Source organism: Anopheles gambiae, chromosome X, assembly GCF_943734735.2.
Source record: "Anopheles gambiae chromosome X, idAnoGambNW_F1_1, whole genome shotgun sequence".
Classification (NCBI taxonomy): domain Eukaryota; kingdom Metazoa; phylum Arthropoda; class Insecta; order Diptera; family Culicidae; genus Anopheles; species Anopheles gambiae.
Genome location: NC_064600.1, coordinates 12,159,544 through 12,181,302, shown reverse-complemented (window position 1 = coordinate 12,181,302; position 21,759 = coordinate 12,159,544). Strand labels below are relative to the sequence as shown.

The 21,759-nt window shown below is 48.2% G+C and overlaps 1 protein-coding gene across 6 annotated transcripts in view; it reads left to right on the top strand.

Annotated features, from left to right (window-relative positions):
- Nucleotides 1-21,573, top strand: part of LOC11175853 (uncharacterized) — a 29,022-nt gene extending 7,449 nt beyond the window's left edge. For 2 of the 6 annotated variants that reach the window (XM_061663291.1, XM_061663293.1), the window contains exons 2-5: nucleotides 7,509-7,842; nucleotides 7,903-9,506; nucleotides 14,016-14,429; nucleotides 17,271-21,573. In XM_061663291.1, the coding sequence (XP_061519275.1) occupies nucleotides 14,360-14,429; nucleotides 17,271-17,914 (714 nt within the window). In that variant the 5' untranslated portion in view covers nucleotides 7,509-7,842; nucleotides 7,903-9,506; nucleotides 14,016-14,359 and the 3' untranslated portion in view covers nucleotides 17,915-21,573. Of the gene's footprint in view, nucleotides 1-4,669; nucleotides 4,708-6,058; nucleotides 6,731-7,508; nucleotides 9,507-14,015; nucleotides 14,430-17,270 lie in introns of those variants that run through there. The other 4 variants (XM_061663290.1, XM_061663287.1, XM_061663288.1 and 1 more) reach the window with 3 other exon arrangements.
- The last annotated feature ends 186 nt before the right edge of the window (nucleotides 21,574-21,759 follow it).

Below are 21,759 nucleotides of genomic sequence, written 5' to 3'. Positions count from 1 at the left end.
TGAAGCTGAAGCGGAGCTTGCCCACCACACTCCTCTCAACCGGAGCAACTCGTGGTGCGGTTCTGCTTGCGTTTGTTTTACCGCCTCATTACTCGACTGCCTATTTTTCACCCATTTTTGCTTTTTTTTGTTTTGTTTTTTTTTTTGTTATAATCGCCTCTCTGTCTATTTTTGGGAAGATTTTTCTCCTAATTTTTCTCACCAAAAAGGGAAACACACACACACACACACGCTGGTTTTGTACATGTTTTGGGTCTTTCTTCGGTTGTTTTTTCTTTGTGCTTTACTTTCTCCTCGCATCACGTACAGCCGCTGTGCTGACGGGACGGGTCCCTTGCTCTGCTTGTTGCCATAATGCTCTTAGGCTCGGGGTTTTTTGCTTCTCTTGTTCATTTTTCTTTCCCTCTCCTTGTCTCTTGGTTACTTGCCCTTCTCTGCTTGCGGAGGGGGGCTTTTTTTTTGGTACGATCGATGTGGGTGAAAGAGGGTGAAAAGTCACATTCTGAGAATTGACTTCAATGTTTGGCAAATGACCTTAGAACTCGGTACAGGTTCATAAGTAATGCCAGGCCTTTCAAATTACACACTTGTTGACTTCAAACAACACGTTTTTCTTCTTCTGCTGCTGCAAGGAGACAGGTTGTACTCTCCCGTATGACATTTCTATCGTTTTCAGTACCGATCTGTTCTCAAGATTCGTGCGAAACCCCGCGCTTTAACACCTGTCATAACAATAGACATTTTTCTTCTTATTATTATTATGCGGTTGGTAGGATTGTGACCTCCTATACATTCCGTATCACGAATTGTACATTGTGTACATGTGTGTTTTACGTTGTCTAAAGGTACTTGGTTGATGACATCTGTCACGAGAAAAGCGTTACGTAAATAATGCGTGTGACAGCTGTCAAAATGCTGCCACTTTTCGACATCTGTAACAGGGTATACAATATACCCAACAATTGCTCCTGTGCCATGTGTGCTGGGGTAAAGTTGACAAAAACACGGAATCGACTCGGGAGATCAGGTCAGCTGTTTGGGATCGTCTGGAGTCATCCGATGTCGTCTCGAGTCACCTGGAGTCGTCTGAAGCCGTCCGGAATCTTCTGGAGTCGTGCAGAATCTTCAGGAGCTGATCGGAGTCGGAGTTGCCCGGAGTCTGTCGGATTCGGAGTTATCTTGAGCCTGTCGGAGTGGGAGTTATCCGTAGTCATCCCAAGTCGTCCGGAGTCATTTGGAGTCGTCTGAAGCCGCCCGGGGTCGTCCGGAAGCCGGAGCTATCCGGAGTGGTCCGGAGTTTGCCGGAATCATTCGGAGTTTTCAGAGTCGTCCGAAGTCATCTGGAGCCTTCCGGAATCGTCTGAAGTCGTGCAGAGTCTTCAAGAGCTGATCAGAGTCGGAGTTGCCCGGAGTCTGTCGGATTCGGAGTTATCTTGAGTCTGTCGGAGTTGGAGTTATCCGTAGTCATCCCAAGTCGTCCGGAAGTCGGAGCTATCCGGAGTAGTCCGGAGTTTGCCGGAATCATTCGGAGTTATTCAGAGTCGTCCGAAGTCATCTGGAGCCTTCTGGAATCGTCTGAAGTCGTGCAGAGTCTTCAGAAGCCGATCGGAGTCGAAGTTGCCCGGAGTCTGTAGGAGTTGGAATTATCTGGAGTCATCCGGAGTTATCTGGAGTCATCTTAAGCCGCCCAGAGTCATCCGGAATCATTCCAAGACGGCAGGTGCAATGTTTATTCTGGTCAGGCATTTTATCTGCAACACCAACTCCGACTTCCACTGACCCGGATCGACTCAAACCACTATTCCGAGAAAGAAAAGACCGTTGAAGAAGTGCACGAGCAAAGCGAAACACTTCAACTTCGCCTACTCCGGACGACTCCGAGTGACTCCGACACCGGGTGGAACTAGTGATCCCGATTCCGACACCAGCAGTAGCCGAGTCTTGAGTACACCACTAGTGTGCAGGGGTTTTTGGGACATTGCTCTGAAACTTTACGCAAATTTTGACACCTGTCAGAGGTTCGTCACCTGCTGTCATAACTGACGTCTCTTTTCTTCATAATGCCACAGTACCCAGGGTTACCATTCCAGATTCTCTCTCTCTCTTTCTCTCTCTCTCGCGCTCTCTCTCTCTCTCTCTCGCTCTCTCTCTCTTTCTTTCTCTTAGTCTCTTTCCTTTTTTCTCAGTGCAGCAGCATCTCAGCGTGTTCCGGTGTGCCTGTGTGGTCCAAAGCTCGAGCTCCGAATATAGAAAATATTGTTAATTGCATTGTGTGTTTCCCAGCGGCAGCAGCGGATGTTTCGTTTTTTTCCACTGCTGCTCCCCTTTTACCTTCCTTAGCTGTAGCGTGCTGCTTCCCACCTTGCGCACCCGGGGTTTTTGAGCCACAGTTGCCACGGTCAGGAAGCTGAACGCCAAAAATTTCATCCCACCTTCAACTCGAATCATCTTTTTTCACCCCCCTTCCCCCTCCCCCTAGAAACAGGCCTGGGAGGAGGGCGCGGGCGGCAAAAGGCTGCTTTTAAACTTATCGGGGCAGGCCCCGCTAGTTAGCGTAATTAGGTTGATTGTGATCGATTTGGCGGTGGTGGCATTCCCCTTGCTTTGAGGCGTGGGGGAGTTTGCTTTTCATTTTTCCCGATTCATCTTCTACCTTCTTCGCGTCGGCTCTACACGGCTCCTCGCCTCGGTGTGTGTAAGGCCGTGCAACAATTCCGAAACGATGCCGCGCCTTTGTCGAAGTAGTTTGCTTTCGTCCAGGTTGCGCGCACCAGCATTTTCACATAATGCTTTATTGTTTGGAGTTTGTGGGAGGGCGGGTGTCGGGGGAGTAGGAGGGGAGGAGGGGGGAGGGGGTGGGGGTGAGGGGTGTAGCCGTAACAGCACCAGCGGCAGCAAAATTCGCCAGATAGTATCTCCTCGCGCCACGAACGCAACACGCCCCACACTCCTTCCCACCACTTTCGGAGGAGAGTTTATTCACTTGCCTGTTTTCTGTTTTATTTTTAGTTTTCTCGCGCATTCACAGACACACACACACACACACTCTCCCTGTTCCCAAGAGATCATCCCAATACCCTTCCTCCGTTTTTTTTTATATGCTGCAAGAACAAGCGATATGGCGGATGGGAAAGGAAGAGGAAAGCTGGTGAGAAGTTATGGAGGATCCAGCTTTTTCCATTTTTTTGTTGTTGTTGCTCCAAGTTTCTACGAGCTCCCTCCCTCCCTGGTAAGAGCTGAGAAAGGGGGTTGTTGGAGAAGGCACAGTGGGAAGGGTTTGTGTTGATTTGCTTTAGGGCGTTAAGCTTTGGAACCCCTTTGCTCTGCTGTTGTTGTTGAAAAAGCTTCGCAACTGCAACCTCCACCGAGTCACTTCTCTCTCTCTCTCTCTCTCTCTCTCTCTCTCTCTCTCTCTTTTCTCTCTTTCTCTCATCGTTTTATTACACGTTGCGAGCGTTGCGGGATCTTGCTTCCCACTCAACGCAATACTCCCTCGCAACTTCACCCTTCGCGACTTCGTGCTCCCCCAACACGCCCCAGTTGATCGTGTCTCGCTCCTGCACCTACACTGGTGTGCGCAGTGTTTCTGTTTTTCGGGCTTACCAACCTCCCGTCCTTCATCCACACTCCAAAACCTAACCCCACCCACACCCCGATTTGCCTCCTTCCCTCCCGGGCACAGCTCCTCGCGGTCGGGTTTGGTTGTCTGATGCGTGCCGCTTACTTCCCATTCCCGCCCGCCCTCCTCCTTCCCCCCCTTCTTCAAACCCTTCAAAAAACCACCCTCGCTCCCCTCCCCCCCTCACCAAACGCACACGGTGTGTGGCATGGTGGTGATGGTACTGTTGGCGAGGGGGTTCGTCGTCTTGTTTAATTTCCTCTTTTTTTTCTCTTCGGTCAGTTCTTTCGGTTTTGTGGTGCGTTTCTTTCTTTAATTTCAATATATCCATTCTCTCTCCCTCTCTCTCTCTCTCTCTCTCTCTCTCTCTCTCTCTCTCTCTCTCTCTCTCTTCTTCCCTTTTCTACTGCTTCGATCTCCCCCCCCCCCGCTTCCCCTCCCACATTGGTTTGTTTCATTTTCTGGTCTCTTTTTTTATGTTTTAGTTGCCATCCTCTGTTTCTTCTGTTTTTCGGACCGATTTTTCGGGTCTCACGTTTTCGTACGCGCGCTTTGATCTTACTGTTTTTTTTCTGTATGTGTGTGTGTGTGTGTGTTTTCATTTTAATATTACTTTTTCCTTCCTTTTTCATCTCTTTTGCCCTTTTTGGTTGTTGTTATTGTTGTTGTTTTGTTTTGTGTGCCTTTTTTGGGGGTTTTTCGGTAATGTTTTTAACGCGCTACCTTTAACGTGCTGCTGCTGCTAGCGAGTCTTCTTGTTTTTCGTTCTGCTTTTGCTACTCGGATGCCGGCTTTTATTTCCTTATTTTGTTTCCCTTTTTTCTATTTTTTTTTTTTTGGTTGCTTCTCGCATTTTGCGTTATATTCATTCGTTCTGTTTCCCTTCCTTCCCTTCCGTTTGTTTTCCCCCTTTTCTTTCTTTCTCTTTTCTTTCCCCCACACACGCATGCACACACACACACACAACTGTGCGCATCCCATTACGCTCTTCGCCCTTCTTCGTCGCTGACGGCGGCGGCGGCGGACCAACGACCGTGAATGGACCACCAGAGGAGGTCTTAAACCAGCCCGGGGGATAATACCGTGCCGTGAGTAGAGGGCAAACCTAGCGACGAGAAGAAGAGCGAACACACAGAGAAAGAGAGAAGGAGAGAGAAAGGTACAGTAAAGTATCGGTCCCGAAACACGACGCTCCCTGCGGTGCTGTGTGTGTGTGTGTGTGTGAGGGCGAACGGAACAAGGAAGCGAAGGGCACAGCGGAAAAGGAACGGAAGAGAACGGGGCGGGTGTGGGACCATGCTGTTGCGGATCGCGGTCGGATGCACAGGATGGGCGCAGCACGGCAGGTTCATGCCAACGGTTAAGGTAGCTGAGCCGGCAGCCCGTTGTTCTAGTTCGTGAGCGAGCAGTGGAGTGGAGTGGTGTGCATGGTTTGATTTAAAGACAGCAGCACTGCACAGCGGCCAACCGGGTCTCTCATAAAGCCGACATTTTTGGCCAGTGCAGAGTGTCGTGTGTGTGTGTGTGTGTGGGTGAGGAAGGAACAAAACAGGGGCATCTCTCTCGCTCTCGGGGTAGGTTACTGGCAAGGAACCCAAGAACCCCTGGCTCAAGGAGGAATCGAACCACCAACACACACACATCGACAATGAGGTAAAAGGCTGGATTGTGGGTTGCAGTTCGTAGCGGAGGGTTTCAAGAAAGGCACAATGTGTGTGTGTGTGTGTGTGTGTGTGTGTGTGTGTGTGTGTGGCGATGTGTATTACGTATGTGGGAAGAAGCCCGAGCCATTCGAGAGGGGCAATGCCTCACGTACGGCGAAGAAAACTCCCGGAACAACGATCTCCGCGACATGCATGTAGTGTAGTTTGGGAAAAGGAAGAGAAGGGGAGAAAAAGAGAGAGAGAGAGAGAGAGAGAGAGAGCGAGAGAGAGAGAGCGAGACTCGGATTCGCCAAGGCACGAAAAATATAGCGCAAAACACGGCTTCTTGCTGTGGAAGTAAACGAACTGTTCCACCAGGCGTATGTGGCTGTGTGTGGGCTCCAAAAAGGAAAAGGTCTCAAGCAATGGAAAGAGAGAGAAAGAGAGAGAGAGAGCGACAATTCTTCCGACTTTGTGTGGTGGGAAAGCGTCGAGAAGCGCGCGGCGGGAGTGCATTTTATGGGACACTGGGGCCTTTTTTGTTGTTGTTGTTGTTGTTGTTGGGGCGGAAGGGGAAGAAGGAGCGCTCGAGATTACCGATCCGTCAACCCGCCTCACCCTCCCCCCCCCAGAAGCGTAGGATCGTCGTTGGGGCGTACACGACGGTCTCATCATCGCCGTCATCACCAAAAAAAAAACCCAACCCCCTCGCCGGGGAAGAGTGGCACAGACAGCGAGAGAGAGAGAGAGAGAGAGAGAGGGAGAGAGGCAAACGGTAAGGCGAAAGGAAGGGGCAGCGAGCGAGAAATTGGCAGCAGCAGCAGCAAAGCGGAAGAAAACAGAAGAGCCAGAGGTCTGTTGGCTGTCTGTATGTGTGCGATGCGAAAAGGCGAGAGGAAGCGAGAAACCCGAAACCGAAGTGGGTAGTTGGGAAAGGGAGACAGCAAACAACAACAACAACAACAACAACAACAACAACAACAAAAACCGACAAGAAGGCAAGGGGAATCCACACCGGTCCTGGACCAGTCCGGCCCGGCCCTGGACGGGGGAACGCTAAGCGCGCGAGAGTGGCTGAGAGTGAGCGTTCGGGCTGACAGTTTTGGCAGCATTAGTAGTGCCGGAGCGACCGAACCTGCAACAATTCAATTCGCCCGTGCAGGCAAGGCCCGTCGACAGACCCCGCTCACCACTGCAAAACGACCGAGTTGTTTGCTGGCGCAGCACACGCAAAAATACACACGCCAGTAAACAGTGGAGCTGGCCGCGAGCGTAAGCGACGAACCCTTCCGCTCGGGTCGTCGAGAATTTTTTTTTTTTTTGAGCCGCTGTGCAGTGTAGCTTTTGTTGTTGTTGTTGTGCTATTAGTTTGTCTGTCTGTTTCTGTGTCGTCGCGATGTGCAGTGGAATCTGTGGTGCGTGAAGGCGGCGTTCAAACGCCGCACAGCCGAACGCGTAGTGACAATCGGTGGGTTAATACAGAGAGAGAGAGAGAGAGAGAAAGAGAGAGGAAGAGAGAGGAAGAGAGAGGAAGAGAGAGTGAGAGGGGGCATGGAAAAGAAACAAACGGAACTGAAAGTGTAACACACACACAAATCTTGTGTATCGTCATCTTCAAAGTGACCCACACACACACACACACCCCCAATTCCACCACAAAGGGGGGGAGTGAGCCAGAGAGCCATTTTTGTTTTGGTTGGGGGAGAATGGAAACAGGAGGGTGGGAGGAGTGGGGTTTCGCTTCTTTCGTTCTGTCCGGCGAAGGCGCCTAGGGTCCATCTTTGCCTTTTTTTTTCATTGCTGCACCTCCCCCTCGCCTCCTACCCCTCCCCCCCTCCCTCCTCCTCCCCACGCTTTGTGCGTTCCCACGGTCGGTGAATAATGCACCGTAAGCCGGGACCACGAACGACGCCTGCCAGTATCTCATCCTGCACCGGTTCCCCGTGCTTGCAGCTTTTCCCTAAACGACTTGGTGTGTGTGTGTGCGGTTGGGAAGCGACGAACCCCAAAAAAAAAATAATAATAAAATTATAGTAGTAAAAAAAATCAATCGTAACAAAAAAATCTACGCGTATGTGTGTGTGGCGGTGGTGTTAGGAGCGATTGCCCACCCGTATGGGCACAATTTTTTGATGTTTTTTCGACAGAAAAAAAAAGTTTATAATAATTTATGCTTCTTCTTCTTCTTCTTCTTTCTTTTCATCCTACGACGTGTGTTTGTGCGTGTGTGTGTGTGCCGGTTGCAGTGATTCCGTCAGTGCGTGAAGGATAGCACCGCACCCCACGACGGTGGGTGGCCGGTAGTGGTGGAGGAGGAAACAAGGGTTTGTCAAACCCCGCCTCCCCTCTCTTCCCCCCCCCCCCCGCCCCTCATTGTTTCGTTTGTTTGCTACAACCGCAAAAGGGGGACAGCCGGCGGTAGCAAAACAACAACAACAACAACAACAACCCAGAAAGAAAGAAAAACGCAAAGTGAAGCACGAACGCCGCTCGCGCACGCTGCAAGGGAGGAGGAGGGCCAACCCCGAAAGGACCGAGCACCGGAGCCCCCGAAACAAGATGAAAATACAGCACCAGCGGGTACGGTTTACGAGCAGCGTATTGTACGATCACAACTTTCACGACATTCAACACCAGCAGCAGCAGCAGACGCGCAAGCAGACGGACGCGAGCAGCCACGACGGAGACTGCGACGAGCAGCAGCAGCAGCAGCAGCAGCAGGAACAGCGCCACCGTTGTTGTCGTCGTCGTCGCTGCAGCGCGTTGCAGCAGCAGCGGCAGCAGCTGCCGGTTGCGAACCGCCGTCGCCCGGGTCCGTTCACCACCACCATCACCGCGTCCGGTGCACCGGCGAGCGGCCATCATTGAGCGCACCGAACACACAGGCGCGCGCTCGCGAGACGCAACACAGCTGGCGCTGTGGCTGACTGAAGGGGGAAGAGCGTATTTTCTTCCTGTGTGTGTTTTTTTCTTCTCTCAGTCTCTCTCTCTCTTTCTCTGTGTGGTCGGTGGGTGAACCCGCCGGATCCTGTCCCCTGAAATTCCCTGCCCACGCACACGTGGTGGTGACGCTTAGTGCGAATTGGAAGGCGAGAAAAATGACTCTGCCCGAGACAGTTTTATTGTGCGCGGTACGAGAGCAGCATCAGTGTAGCGACCGTGCAGGCATCTAATATCCGTGAAAAAGAAGAAGAAGAAAAAGAAGAAGAAGAAGAAGAAAATCAAAGGAAAACCCCTAATCCTTGGTTCTTTTTTTGTTTGGTTAAAAGTGAACTGTTGTGTGTCTCTGTGCCGCGTGTCCTGTTTGGCGGCATCACAAGTGTGCCCTGGGGAGGGGGAAGCCTCAAGCTAGCAAAAGAAGCAGCAGGTGTGTGTTTGTGTGTGTGCATCTCTCTCTCTCTCTCTCTCAGTGTGTGTTTTGCGTGCATTTGCACCAGGTGGCAGTGTCATATCGCCGACAGGCTGAGCGGCTGACGCGTGCCGCGTCTCTTTGGCGTCGCGTGCGTCATCGCCGTGTGCGCGCGTGCTGTTGGTGGTGTGCCGCGTCCCCGCCACCAGGTGTGTGCTTCTTGTTGCATCAATTCAACCTCTCCCAATCAAACAGCAGCAGCCGCAGCAGCAGCAGCCGTCGTCAGCAGAGACCTCCTTACCGTGTGTGTTTTGTGCTTGTGCCTTACCTTTAACACTGTGTGGCCTTTTCCGTCGAGCCGCAGGAGGAGGAGGAGGAGGAGGAGGTGCCTTTACAACCCCTCTCCACACTGCAGCAGAGGTTCGAAACATCTGCGCCCGATCGTGTGTGTGTGTGTGTGTGCTTTCGACAGAAGAAAAAAGGAAGGGAAGAGAAGAAGAAAAAAACAGTGAGTGAAAACAGACACCCGCAAACCCGCAAACCGCCGGCCGCTCTAATCCCCGCACTGTCGCAAGGGAGGAGGATCCGAAGGCGTTTGTTCTCTACTCGATCAACCTGAAAAAGAAAACGCAAGAGAAAAAAAAATCTACTCCAATAACTCAATCGACCGAAGCAGCAGCAGCAGCAGCAGCAGCAAAAAAAAAAAAACACGGTGGCACGCTTGCCTCCTGCCACATCAATCAACAGGTGCAGCGTGTGTGTGTGTGTGTGGTGCTTCCTTGCGCACAAAAAAAAAACACACAGACACACGCACTTACGGCAGGAGGATCTAATATTGCGAGACGTTAGATATTCCGAACCAGCAACAGTCGTCGCCTTTACACGTTCGAGCGAGGTAAGCGGGGTTTGGGTTGGTGGGCAGGAGGGAGAAGGGAACCGGGTTTACGGTAGCGCACCGGAGCCGGCACGATCTCTGACCCCTCCCCAGATGGTGTGTGCCTTTATTTTACTTCATTTTTTGCACAATCAAATTACCTTCTTTCGCGAGGTTTTTAAGGCACGTCAGCCGTCGCCATGAGTTTTAGGGATGCACAAAAGTGTACCATCAAAGGACATATGCAGAAAGCGGAGGGCAGCCCATATGTCATCCAGGCATTATGGCAAGAATTAATCCAGACGGTTAGCTCCATTTATTGGTGATTGATGGCACAAGCTGTCTCTTTATGTTGTTTTTTCTGCAGCTTTTGCTGTTAAGGGTTACGAGCGTAATCAACAAAACCATGCTGAGCTGAGCGGATTTGAGTCTTTGAATTTCAAAGCCTGTCAGGATCCGGATGTTCGAATTCCAGTTAGTCCCATTTCAATCCCAATCAAATCGGAAACGCAATCGTATCCCAATCAAATCCTTATCTCAAACCTAATCCCGATCGAATTCGCAATCGAATCTTCATTTCAAGAGATCCGATCCGGTTCCAATCCGTCAAGTTGGACTCCCGATCCGATTGGAATCTTTCTAGCGACTGAATCTTCGAGTCTTCCAAATCTTGTCGTGATTCGGAAGTTCAACGAAGCCTTAATCTAGACCAGGCATGTCAAACATACGGCCCGCGAAGGCTCTCAATCCGGCCTGCGAAGTACTTTGGGAATAACTGTTATTTGAATGAAGCAGAAATAGATTGTAAATTATAAAAAAAAGAAACACGGGTGTATTAATGGCTATCCACTGAGGAAGAAGGTTTCAACATTCAGTATTAATAGTTCGATTATCGAAGAGTGAAGTAAGTTACACTTAATTACTTGTTCGGGAAGATATTCGCGAGGATGGCATGTAGCAAGTGTTTTAGTAGTTGTTTCCTGCGAGCACTCTTAAGTCTGTTTGATAGTCCATCAATATTTTCTCCCATTTTCCGACATTCAGTTCGGAAAGTTCGGAAATCAAGTATTGGAACACCACTTTCTTCACTTCATTGATGAGGATACTTTTTAGATATGGTTCTGCAAAAATCAGGTCGTTATATTTAAAAACCATGAAAAACCAAGCACTCAAAAAGGGTAAGAACTGTATGAGGTCAACTGTATGCTGGTAGTCCCTTTTGCTCAACAAAATGGCCACATATCTAGCCAATATTTGTGCGATGTAGTGATAAATTTTGATTTATCGTTATCAGTCATTGCCGTTGTCAAAATGCAACATTTGTACTTCGTGTGTACACGAGGTTTAAAGTACTGTCTAGATAGCCTGAAAGTTAGCAGATATCTCAAGCAATTGAATATGAATAATTAAATTTACGAGTAGGCACGACCGCCACTGAAGTAAAGCATGAGTAAATTCATGAATGTCATGAACTGTTTATTGGATGCTACGAAAAAAAAAGTAAATAAGATTCTAGGTCCAAAAATAAGTCCTTATTGATTTTTGCCGATTGAAAGCACTCCCATCCTACCGCCGCCCAACTGCGGCCCGCGAGGATATTTTGAACCGTAATTCGGCCCGCGACCCAAAACGAGTTTGACATCACTGATCTAGAAGATCAAACGAATCCCAATTTTATCTCATTTCAATTCCAATCAATTCGGAAACGAATTGGAATCGTATTCCAATAAAGTCCTTATCTCAATTCCAATCCCTTTCGAATTCGCAATCGAATTCCAATCCCACTCATATCCCAATCAATTCTTCACAAGAGATCCTTACCTGTCCCAATCCGTCCAGTGGGATTCCCGATCCTTTCTATGGACTGAAACCTGAGTCTTCCATATATTGTTGGGATGTTCGAATTCGAAATTCAGATGTTCGAATCAAACGAGTCTAAACTCAAACAATCAAAGCAATCCCAATTAAATCGAAAACGAATCGCAATCGTTTCCCAATAAAATCCTAGTCTCAAACCGGATACTTAATTCGATCAAATTTGCCATCGAATTACAATGCCAACGATATCTCAACCGTAATTGAATCTTCACTTCGTAATTGAATCTTCACTGAAGCTTCAAATCTTTCGTGTTCCGAATCTGCCTACACTACTCTAAAACCCGCTGTATTATGCAGATCAAACCGTAATGCTATTTGGTATAATAACATATTCCCTTATATAGTTAGCAGTGCATACAATTCGATATAGGCTTACTCTGATTCTCAAGACTCATGAATCTGAACGAATCTTTAATGGTTAGGGCGTTGTTCAGTACGTATTACTTTAAACCTTCAGATACATCGACAGATAGTATCGCATTAACAGAAAGCAGAATCTTTGAATCTGGATCTCCAATGTTAAGATTCACGAAGCTCCAATGATAATATAAGAACCTACAAAAATGTAGAAATCTCCAAAGATGCATCAATCGTCACAGTTCGCTGAAGATGTATGGAATCTTTATAAATTCATGACTCTACCTAAACAATTTCATAGCGCTCCAGAATGAGTTGGAACAGATTTTGAGATATTCCGTTGCACAGTTATGCTTCACCACGATTCTTGGCTTTTCTGGTTTTGTGCCTTGAGATCGCCCAAAGATCACACACGTGCGATAGGTGTTGCAAACGTTGACGGTTTAGATATTGATTAATCTAGTGAAACATATGGTGAAATCTCCCAATGGTGTAGTATCCTCAGCAGGAATTGTTTCTTTAGGGATGACCATTTCCAAAGTCCCGTCATGCTCCATACATGAATGTCTCCCTACGCTGAAATTCTATGTACTTTGCACACGGCATGTCTATCTCGATTCTATGAGGGGAGATTTTGAATGACAGTTTTAAATATTAAATTGTATACTTCATAGCAACGCGTTGATAGATTTACCGCAAGTTGAGAATTTCGCTAAGCTGTAGGTTCTTTGAAGATTAGAGCTTAGAGAGCTCACAGCACATCTATTCTTTGGAGATGCAACCGAGTATGCCCTTGGGTAAAGCGTTTAAACACGGGAAGCAAACCTGCACTGAGATCCTGAGAGCATCTGTCAATACCCGATGTATTGAAATTGCTTCCAAAGCCGTAATAACGTGAACTCAAATGATTCCTTGGAGATTCATGCAGTTTTGAAGAATCATAATGAAATAAATCTTTGGGATTCACATCAGAGTCTTTAAAGTATCAATTACTGATAATTGCAATCAATGAATCCTTACGAAACATTCGTAAAAGCACAACACTCGCACAAATGCCCCATCTTTAAAATCTCCATACATGTAGTTGGCAATGGGAATGTTCAAAGCAAACGTTCCGAATGGCATTTTGCGGCAGACATGATGCAGTTCTGTCCAAATCTGTCCAAGCCCAGCTGGTACGTGGGCTTCGCTTCAACCGGTCAATCTCCCGATCACCTTCCTGGCGCACTTGCGCTTAGAATACTGGCAGCAATAAAATGCGTTCTTAGCATCGCTCGATATATTTAATCCCATCCTCAGGGCTCGGGGTGGTCTCCGGTGCGCATTCAAGCACTTGAAAACGTGGCGCGATCCAGTTTGTGTGGCGCCTTCATTAAGCCGCCGAGAGTCCCTTGTCCCACGGCCAAGCCCGCGCAAGGAATCAGATGACGGTGTGGACGCGCAACGAGCAGCGTGGAACCATAAATCGCATCATTTGGCACGACACTCAACTTCCTGCCCAGCAAGAGATCTGCCGCTGCCAGCGAAACCTTTTCCCCGGCTGTTGCGGTCTCGCCGTGGAGCCGTTTTGCATCGATCTGCCGTGTCAGAGCGCGCTTGGCGCGGCGGTACCTGTTAATGAGTTGGAAAATGCCATTCGTTAATTTCGATTCACCAGCCCACCAGGGTCAGCGGGACGCAGGGAGGCTGTAAAATCCCTTCCCCCGCTTAAGCTCGCTCGTAAAACGGTCCCGGTCCAAACCCCGAAAGGGTCAACTGCGCAGTAATAAATTGGAATGTTCGGCACAAGCGGAGTTATTGCAGCGGCCGATTTACGAGGCCACACTAAAGCTAAGCCCCCGTTGCTGCACCGTTGGGTCAAACCGTAAACAAATCCCTAATGGGATTGTTGCAATGGAGCGGGGTGGGGGGTGGGGGGGGGGGCATAACCGTCATGCCGGTGCGGACAAAGGCGCCTGTGCTTGGTGGGCTGTGCCTTGCTGTGCATCTCGGCCGGCTCCGGCCGTAATAAAGTTCTCCCGGCGCGTTCTCGCGCACACTTCTTGGTGCCATTTGGCGGTGAGCTCAGCGTTTGCTCCGGGCGTGTTATTCAGGCGGCATTAAACCGACCGGTGTGTGTTGTGCTTCCACAAAACAAACAAAAACATTGCCAATATACGGCCGGTTTAATTAAGTTTCGCTCATTACCCAAATTACCCTGCAAAAAAGCATTTAAATTGCGCCCCGGTGCAACGATTGATGATTGTATTGCTCTGACCAGTTTACCTGATTGTTCGTTCGCTTCCTTTCTTGCAGATACGTTCCAGCCGCGTTGGCGGCAGCGTGTGCAGCGACACTACTCTCCTCGTCGTCGTGCCGCGACCGCGAAGGGCGGCCACATTCGTTAAGAATCTTCTAAACCTCTACAGTACGCAAAGCAAAGGTGTACAAAAAAAAAACAAAAAACAACAACGAAGAAGCACCAACCAGCAGAACGCGACAGTGAAGGACGAAACGGAGAAGGAGCGCTGCAGCAGGACAAGGAGCGAGCGAAAGCAGGGGCGCCCTAAAATCCACCGCCCCAAATCCCCCCTCCCCCCCCCCCACCCACCACCCCGCGTGCATGATATACCGGCGGCAGCAACACACACTTGGGAGCAATGAAATCAAGTGCAGTAAAATTTTGTGCTATACTACTAATTATGCTGTCATCAGTTGTGGTTCACACAGGTAAGCAGGTGTCGCGCTACTAGGGGGCTGGCGAGCCATTTTTGGGGATCAATTAGCCATCCCATTAGCTTTTGCTAATTGGGGAATTGGCTGCCTATTAAAATTAAAACTAAAAATCAAAAACAATTGAACCGCAGGCGGAAGGTGTGGAGAGTGGAGGAAGGTAGAGAGGGAAGCTTAATAAGTATAGGGGACCGTTCAATGCGTGCGCCCCGGCAGGCCCAAACAGGGAAAAACGAAGGCCGGAAGTTTTTTTTTTTTTTTGTTGGTTTTATGTTGTGCCCGGTTGTGAATTTTTGTCTGCGGCCGCAGCCGCCGCCGCCGCATCGATCTAGTTTGCAGATTAATTAACGATAGAAAGTAGGCACGGAGCAGGCCAGGGAAGGGCTGCATTTATGCTGCTGCTGCTGCTGCTTCGGCTGCATCGTAAATGCTTGTTGCCACTTCACGGAACGGTGCCACGTTGCTTAAAACAATTTGTCACTGGCTTAGCGCTGTGGTACGCGCACCACCCAGTTGCAATGGCTGCCCTGCCCGAGTGGAGAAAGATTTTAATTGGAAGAGAATCGGTACATTTGCTTGTGTATCGGACGCCACGCCACGAAACAATGGTGTGATCGTCGTGCCCCCCGGCCGGTTCCAAAAATTCGTGGCGACACGCGTGTTTTTTTTTGGTGCTTTTCTTTGGGACAATCGGAAAGGAGAAAGATGGAGAAATTGGAGTTAGAAGAAGCTAATTATAGCAGTCCATCGTGTCGCGTCTAGCGAACGGGATTTGGATTGAATTGTTTTTCTTCTTCTTTCTTTTTTGTCAAATTGATCATTCAATTTTTTTGATTTGATTTTTTGAGGCGCTCCCTGAAGCGGGTGGAAAAGAAATGTGAACTCTCGCCCGCGACAGAATTGTGTCGCAATTGTGACCCCAACCGATCGACAGCCTGCAATCAACATAATCAACCCATTGCTAGTTTTGGAGGGACTCTAACGGCCAAACACGATCGATGGGAATGGAACGGGGTACGGTTCTTTGAACGGTGTGAGCTTCATCGTGGGAACCACCATGGGGGGGGGAGGGTCAGCCAAGCAGGAGACCGGTGGGAATCTCGCGGAGGGTAAAAGCGGAGCTGACGGGTTTTCACCCTCTTTATTCGTTCCAATAATTTGATGTTATTTTTGGAAAAATTAAGGCGACGAAAACCAAAAGCTCTGCACACTGGGGCTGAATTGGCTGAAGCTGTACCACAGTTCGTTTGTGATTTGTAGCACGCGTAGAATGAAATACTTTATTTTTTTTTTTGAATCAACCTTTAAACGATTTGTGTCAAAAGTTGCCCGCGATCGGACAATTCACTGCGGGAGTTAGAGCATTTTGTGTTTTGATAAATCATTAAAAAAAAATACGCTGTGTTGATTAAATATTGCTTTTTGAAGGGAAATGAATACAGTCCAAGTCTCAACAATTGGCTTGATGAAGAGTTTTCGGACACCTTAAAGCATTGGTATGTTAAGCTAAAATGTTGTGAAATGAGCACCGAGTACAGCAAACACAGAGGACGCCCGAAAGCGATGGTTAGCAATGTAAACTTTAAAAAAATCCACAAAACAATGAAAAACAACCATCAAGTTGAGGTTGAGGCAGAAAGCTATTACCTGTGCTCAGATATCTAAAGAATACTCGCTGGGAAGACATTTTCGATGGAAAACATGAAGTTTTGGTCGGAATCGATTTTGACTAGCACCGAATTGTTGTGGAATCGATTCCGGATAGTAGGTTCGGAAACAGTTGTCAGAATCGGCTCCGGAAGCGAATCCGAAATCGGCTCCGAAATCGAACCTGGAATCGGCTCCGAGATCGGCTCCGGAACAGTATCCAGAATCGGCTCCGGCATCGGTTCCGGAACTGAATCCGGAATCGGTCCAGGAACTGGTTTCGGAATCGGTTCAGGAGCTGGTTCCGGAATCGGTTCAGAAACTGGTTCCGGAATCGTTTCAGGAAATGGTTCCGGAATCCGCTCCGGGATCAAATTTCGATTTCGGCATCTTCATAGGCCATAGGCGTTTGGGTCCTACGCAGATACGTAGGTAGACGATGCATTCTCATGGAGATTCCGGTTCTAATTTCGTTTCTAAATCTTCTGATATCAATTCTAGAACTGTCTCTGATTCCGGAGCCAATTCTAATTCCGATGCCGGAGCTGATTGCGAGATCCGGGCTAATTCCGATTCCGGAGCCGATTCCGGAATCAGAGTCGGCTCTGAAATCTACCCCGGAATCGGATCCAGAATCGATTCCAGGATCGGATACGGCTCCGGAATCGATTACAGAATCGCAATCGATTTCAGAATCGGAATTGATTCCAAAATCGGAATCGATTCCAGAATCGAAATTGATTCCAGGATCAAATTCGATTCCACACTCGGAATGAATTTCAGAATCGGAATTGATTCCAGAATCGGAATCGATTCCATGTACGGAATTGATTCCATAATCGGAATTGCTTCCAAAATCGGAAATGATCCCGGAATTGATTCCGAAAACGGATTCGGAAGCGGGCAGTCCTATCACTAGTGGATATATGTTCAATAGGAGAAATAAATTGCCAAGAAAATGTGATTTACTATCACAGGCCAAACAATGTCCAGCGCATCCGTTAGATCAAGCACAGTAATGTACGTATTTTAATACCAAAGCTACGACGAATGTTACAAATTTGATGTACAAATACGTGTTTGCTATAGCTAAAACATTTAGTTTTGTTTCCTCAAATTCAAATTCATTTTCGAAAATTTGCCTCGACCTACCACTGATACTGTTCTCTTCTTCCTGTTCTCCTATTTTAGACTGCTGTTCTAGCAGATCGATGCCAAAATCAAGACCTCGGCCAGTGTCACACTTTCGCGGTGTGATGACGTCCGCCACCACCACCTTCACGGTGATCCGGCCGGACGCGACCTCCTCGTCGAACAACCGGGAACCGCCGGACACGGCGTCGACGGGGATGGACTCGCGTCTTACCGGCAGCGGTGGCGGACCGGGCACTGGCGGCCTCGGCCGTGGTATCAGCACAAACGGCGGTAAAGCGAACGACCACCAGCAGCAGCAGCAGCAGCAGCGAAACGGCGACGGCACGGTGATAGAACCGCCGACCGGCCGCCGGGACGATCCGAGCGGGCGGGGCAACGAGAAGGACCAGCTGCTGATGCGCATGGGCAAATGTTCGCAGCTGTTCGAGGAGAACTACTGCCTGAACGGTGGCAAATGCTACAACTTCACGATCGCCAACTCGACCATGCCGACGTGCGAGTGCGCGGACGGCTTCATGGGTGAACGATGTGAGTCAAAGTACCTGGATGGGACCTACCTGAGCATGCGCAAGCCGAAGATACACATCGAAACGGCGAGCATGTATTACGGGGCATTTCTTGCCATGATGGTAGTGCTGGCTGTGTTCTACTATCTGCACTGGCTCAACCATTGCCGCTAGCGCACGGCAACCGTGCTGGAGGTGGCCGGGTGGGGTCCCCCCTCCCGGTCCCCGGTGCGGCGGATCGCGCGCACGCACGCCCTCCCTGACAGCGGAGCGCGTGCCGGCCAATGGTACCTACGGAGCCTAACCTCGTAATTGGTATGTCCCATCCTACCCCGAAAATACGATAAAACGCGGATTGCGATCAGAGAGCTAGATCGTGTGTGTGCGTGTGTGTGTGTGTGCGGAGGCGTGGGCGTTTGAAACCCGTCCACGGACCGGTTTACCTTCAACCACCAACCCACACACACACACACACACACGGTCGAAACACAGCGTAGCAGTTACATACATTTGCACGGATTGATAATCCGACGACAAAACAAAGCAAATCACAAACAGAAGAAGACAAAAAAAATGCAACACTTAAGGTCGACTTTAAGGAGATATGGAGCAGGCGACGAACCCCCAAATCCCTTCCAACCTCTAAACTTACTTTGCTTTGCTTGGCAAGGGGCTTTACCCTACACCACTTCTCGCCACCCAAGCCTCCCGCTTCATTGTGTGGCTGCACGTGCGTACCAGGAATGGGTTCGAATCCAGCGACGGAAGCCGTGCAAATCAAATGGAAAGGAGCGTAGAATGGGGAACAGCGTGCGTGAAAGAGAGAGAAAGAGAGAGAGAGAAAGAACGACAGCGATAAGGATGTTCCCAACTCTTCCGGCAGGCGTGTGCTGCTGGGTGGCGGCGTGATTGGCGAGATATGTACGGTGTGCGCAGCATCGTGGCGCTTGCACGCCTTGAACGGGATCTGATTTAGATTTAACGCTTATATATACATATATACATATATATATATACATATATACATATACAACACTTTTAAGCTAAGGTTAGTGTAAATACGCCGTCGCTCCCCTCCCCTCCCTCCGGGCACCCTTCCCTGTGGGGGAGGGGTGATTTGGAAAGGGGGCCTCCGCAACACGGGCGACAACGCGAAACAATTGTGTAACATATTCGAATGAGAATTTAGCTATTGTATAAGTAGGCAAGAACTGTGCGTGTGTGGGTGTGTGTGTGTGCGACACGTGATGAACATCCCATTTGTTCATTTACATACACACACACATATACACATACTTTATGACGAATCTGTAATACGAACCCATAAGCAACGCAAAATTACACGAAAACTCGGAACGAAAGTAAGCAACAAAAAAAAGCAACAACAGCGTTCCTGCCAAAACCCAAACCCGAAGGTAGGGGGCATAAAAATCAAACCCGCTCGAGGCAGGAAACAAAAAATACAGAATGATTCTACATCCAACATACAAAAACTCTCATCGATCACACACAACACAACATTTTCGAGCAGTATTTATTCCCGTGCAGAGAGAGAGAGAGGGAGAAAGATAGAGAGAGAGAGAGAGAGAGAGACCGAAAGAAGTTAAAAAAAGTAACAAGACTAAATATTGGCTGTGTTAATAGGACCGGGTGGGGGATGGGTGCCTCGAGCTCGTTTTTCTCTCTTGCTCGGTGTGCGTGGCTTGGCCCGGAGTTTTCCTGCTGCGTCTCGCTGCCGTTTTAAGTGTGCCCAAGTTTTAGCCTAGCTGGCAGACACTAGACGAGTGGCCTTTTTTTTAAACAATTTCTGCTCTTCTCGTTTTTTTTTCTTTGGCATGGAATTTTTGAAGCAAATTTTTCAAATCTAACAACTCCTCCTAAAGCTGCAAGGTGGCAAGCCACCATTCCCCACTCCTTTTGTCTTATCATCCATCACATACACACACACACTCACACACACACACACACACACACACACACACACACACACACACACACACACACACACACACACACACACACACACACACACACACCCACACTCACAAGCTTGCCGGCTATCGAAACCGAGTGCCTCTAACGAAATAAATACAGCAGTGCCTCTACTAAAAACGAAGAAAAAAACGGATACATTCTGCAACACAATGATCAGCAAACACAGCGGTTGCTCTCTTTTTTTTTGTTTGATTTTGTTTTTTTTGTTTTTCGATAACAACAGCGCTTAGGACAAACACACAGCACGTAGGAATGCTGTGGAATGCATTGAAACATTGATACTAGCTAGAATGATGCGAACACGCTGCAAAAACAATCAAAGCACAGGGAAACCAGGTGCTAATTCCAATGTCTTCGGGCGCCCCTTGAAGCGGTCTTTCATTCTCTTCTAGCTTGCTTTTTATTTTTAAAAAAATAAATAAATAAATAATAATTATCCAATTAGATTCCAATTAAATTAAAAAACCCCAACCTGGCAGTGTATTATGCTGTCGAGGCGTTCGCTTACATCCGTCGTCCCGTAAGCGAAGGGAACAGTCTCTTGCTAGACATAAACAAACACACACACACACACCGTGCAAAAGGAGAGGATCGTGAGTAAGTGTGTTGTGCACTTGCAAATAAGGTTTTGTTTTTGTTTTCGTGCGAGCCCCCGAGGAGCGTCCCTCCTGGCTTCCCCGATTAGAGTACGTTTTAGTACTTGCGCCACACGGTGTGCTGCTCTCTAAGCTCTGGGGGAGGCATCTCCACTTTGCTCTCTCTTTCTCTCTCTATCTCTCTTTCTCTCTCTCCATCTCTCTCTTGCTGGCTGCAGCAAAGCGTCCGGCAAACGTTTTTTGTTTGTTTTTGGTTTAAGCAAGGCCTTATTTAAAACGACTATGTAATCGCCTGTGCTGTGCCTTATCTTGCAGACGGAAAAGCACCTTAATTCGAACACACACACACATTACACATAGACACAAAATCATTCCAGCGCAGCACTGCATGACAATCGACAGGTGTGTGACAGACGGGATTAGAAGGAGGCGGTCCACTCTTTGGAAGCGGAGGGCCCGAAAATAGGACGGAAAAAGGCGGCGTCCTTTTGAAAAAAAAAATAAAATATTGCGCTTTTACTAGCTAAGCGGGCAAACGGGAATTTTGCTAATCAATTGCCGCACACGAATGCAAACAGAAAAGCAAATGGCATCATCATCACACATGGATAGCGACCGAACGCGGCCGCAAAGGGAGGAGATGTATGATACAAGCATCAGTATTATTAAAAAAAAAAACACACACACAATATACAATCGTAACGAAATGTAGCCGGGCGGGCGTAAACTATAACGAAATACTATACACTTATATATATATATAAAGAAAAATGAACGGGAACGGTAGAGTTAGGGCGTCTAGGAAACAGGGGTGTGGGCGATATGACCCACCCGAACAACGCTCCCGCCTTACCCCAACATACACATCATTACCCACACAAACAAACACATACACCCACACTGCAAAAGGGAAACGGTTCCATGTTTTCCATTAATTATGTATTTTATAAGCATCGCACCAAACACCACGACCTCGGGCGACCATGGGCGAAAAGACTGGAGTAGTGGTACTCTTGTACTCTTTCTTTCTTTCTGTTTTTTTGTGCGTGTGTATCTAATCTACTAGAAAAGAAGAAGAAGAAGAAGGGAAAAACACGCAAATGTTATGAGATTGCCTGCAAAAAAGACAAACAAAAGACAAAAACAAAAACCCCGCAAAAGCAATACAGGAGGACAGTTTTGTTGTTGTTGTTGTTGTTATTGTCCCTGCTACTACTACGAAACATGATAGAGAGAGAGGAGAGCAAAGAAAGAAGCAATCATACACCATACCCAACCCAAACACCAACGGTACGTATACACACAGTCATATACACACATCCTACTCGGAAGAAAGCGGCCTTTAAAAAAAAAATAATGTACGTCAAATGCCATAATGCGATAAAATTCCATATTTTTTTGGATGACTCTTGATTTGTTTTGTTGTTT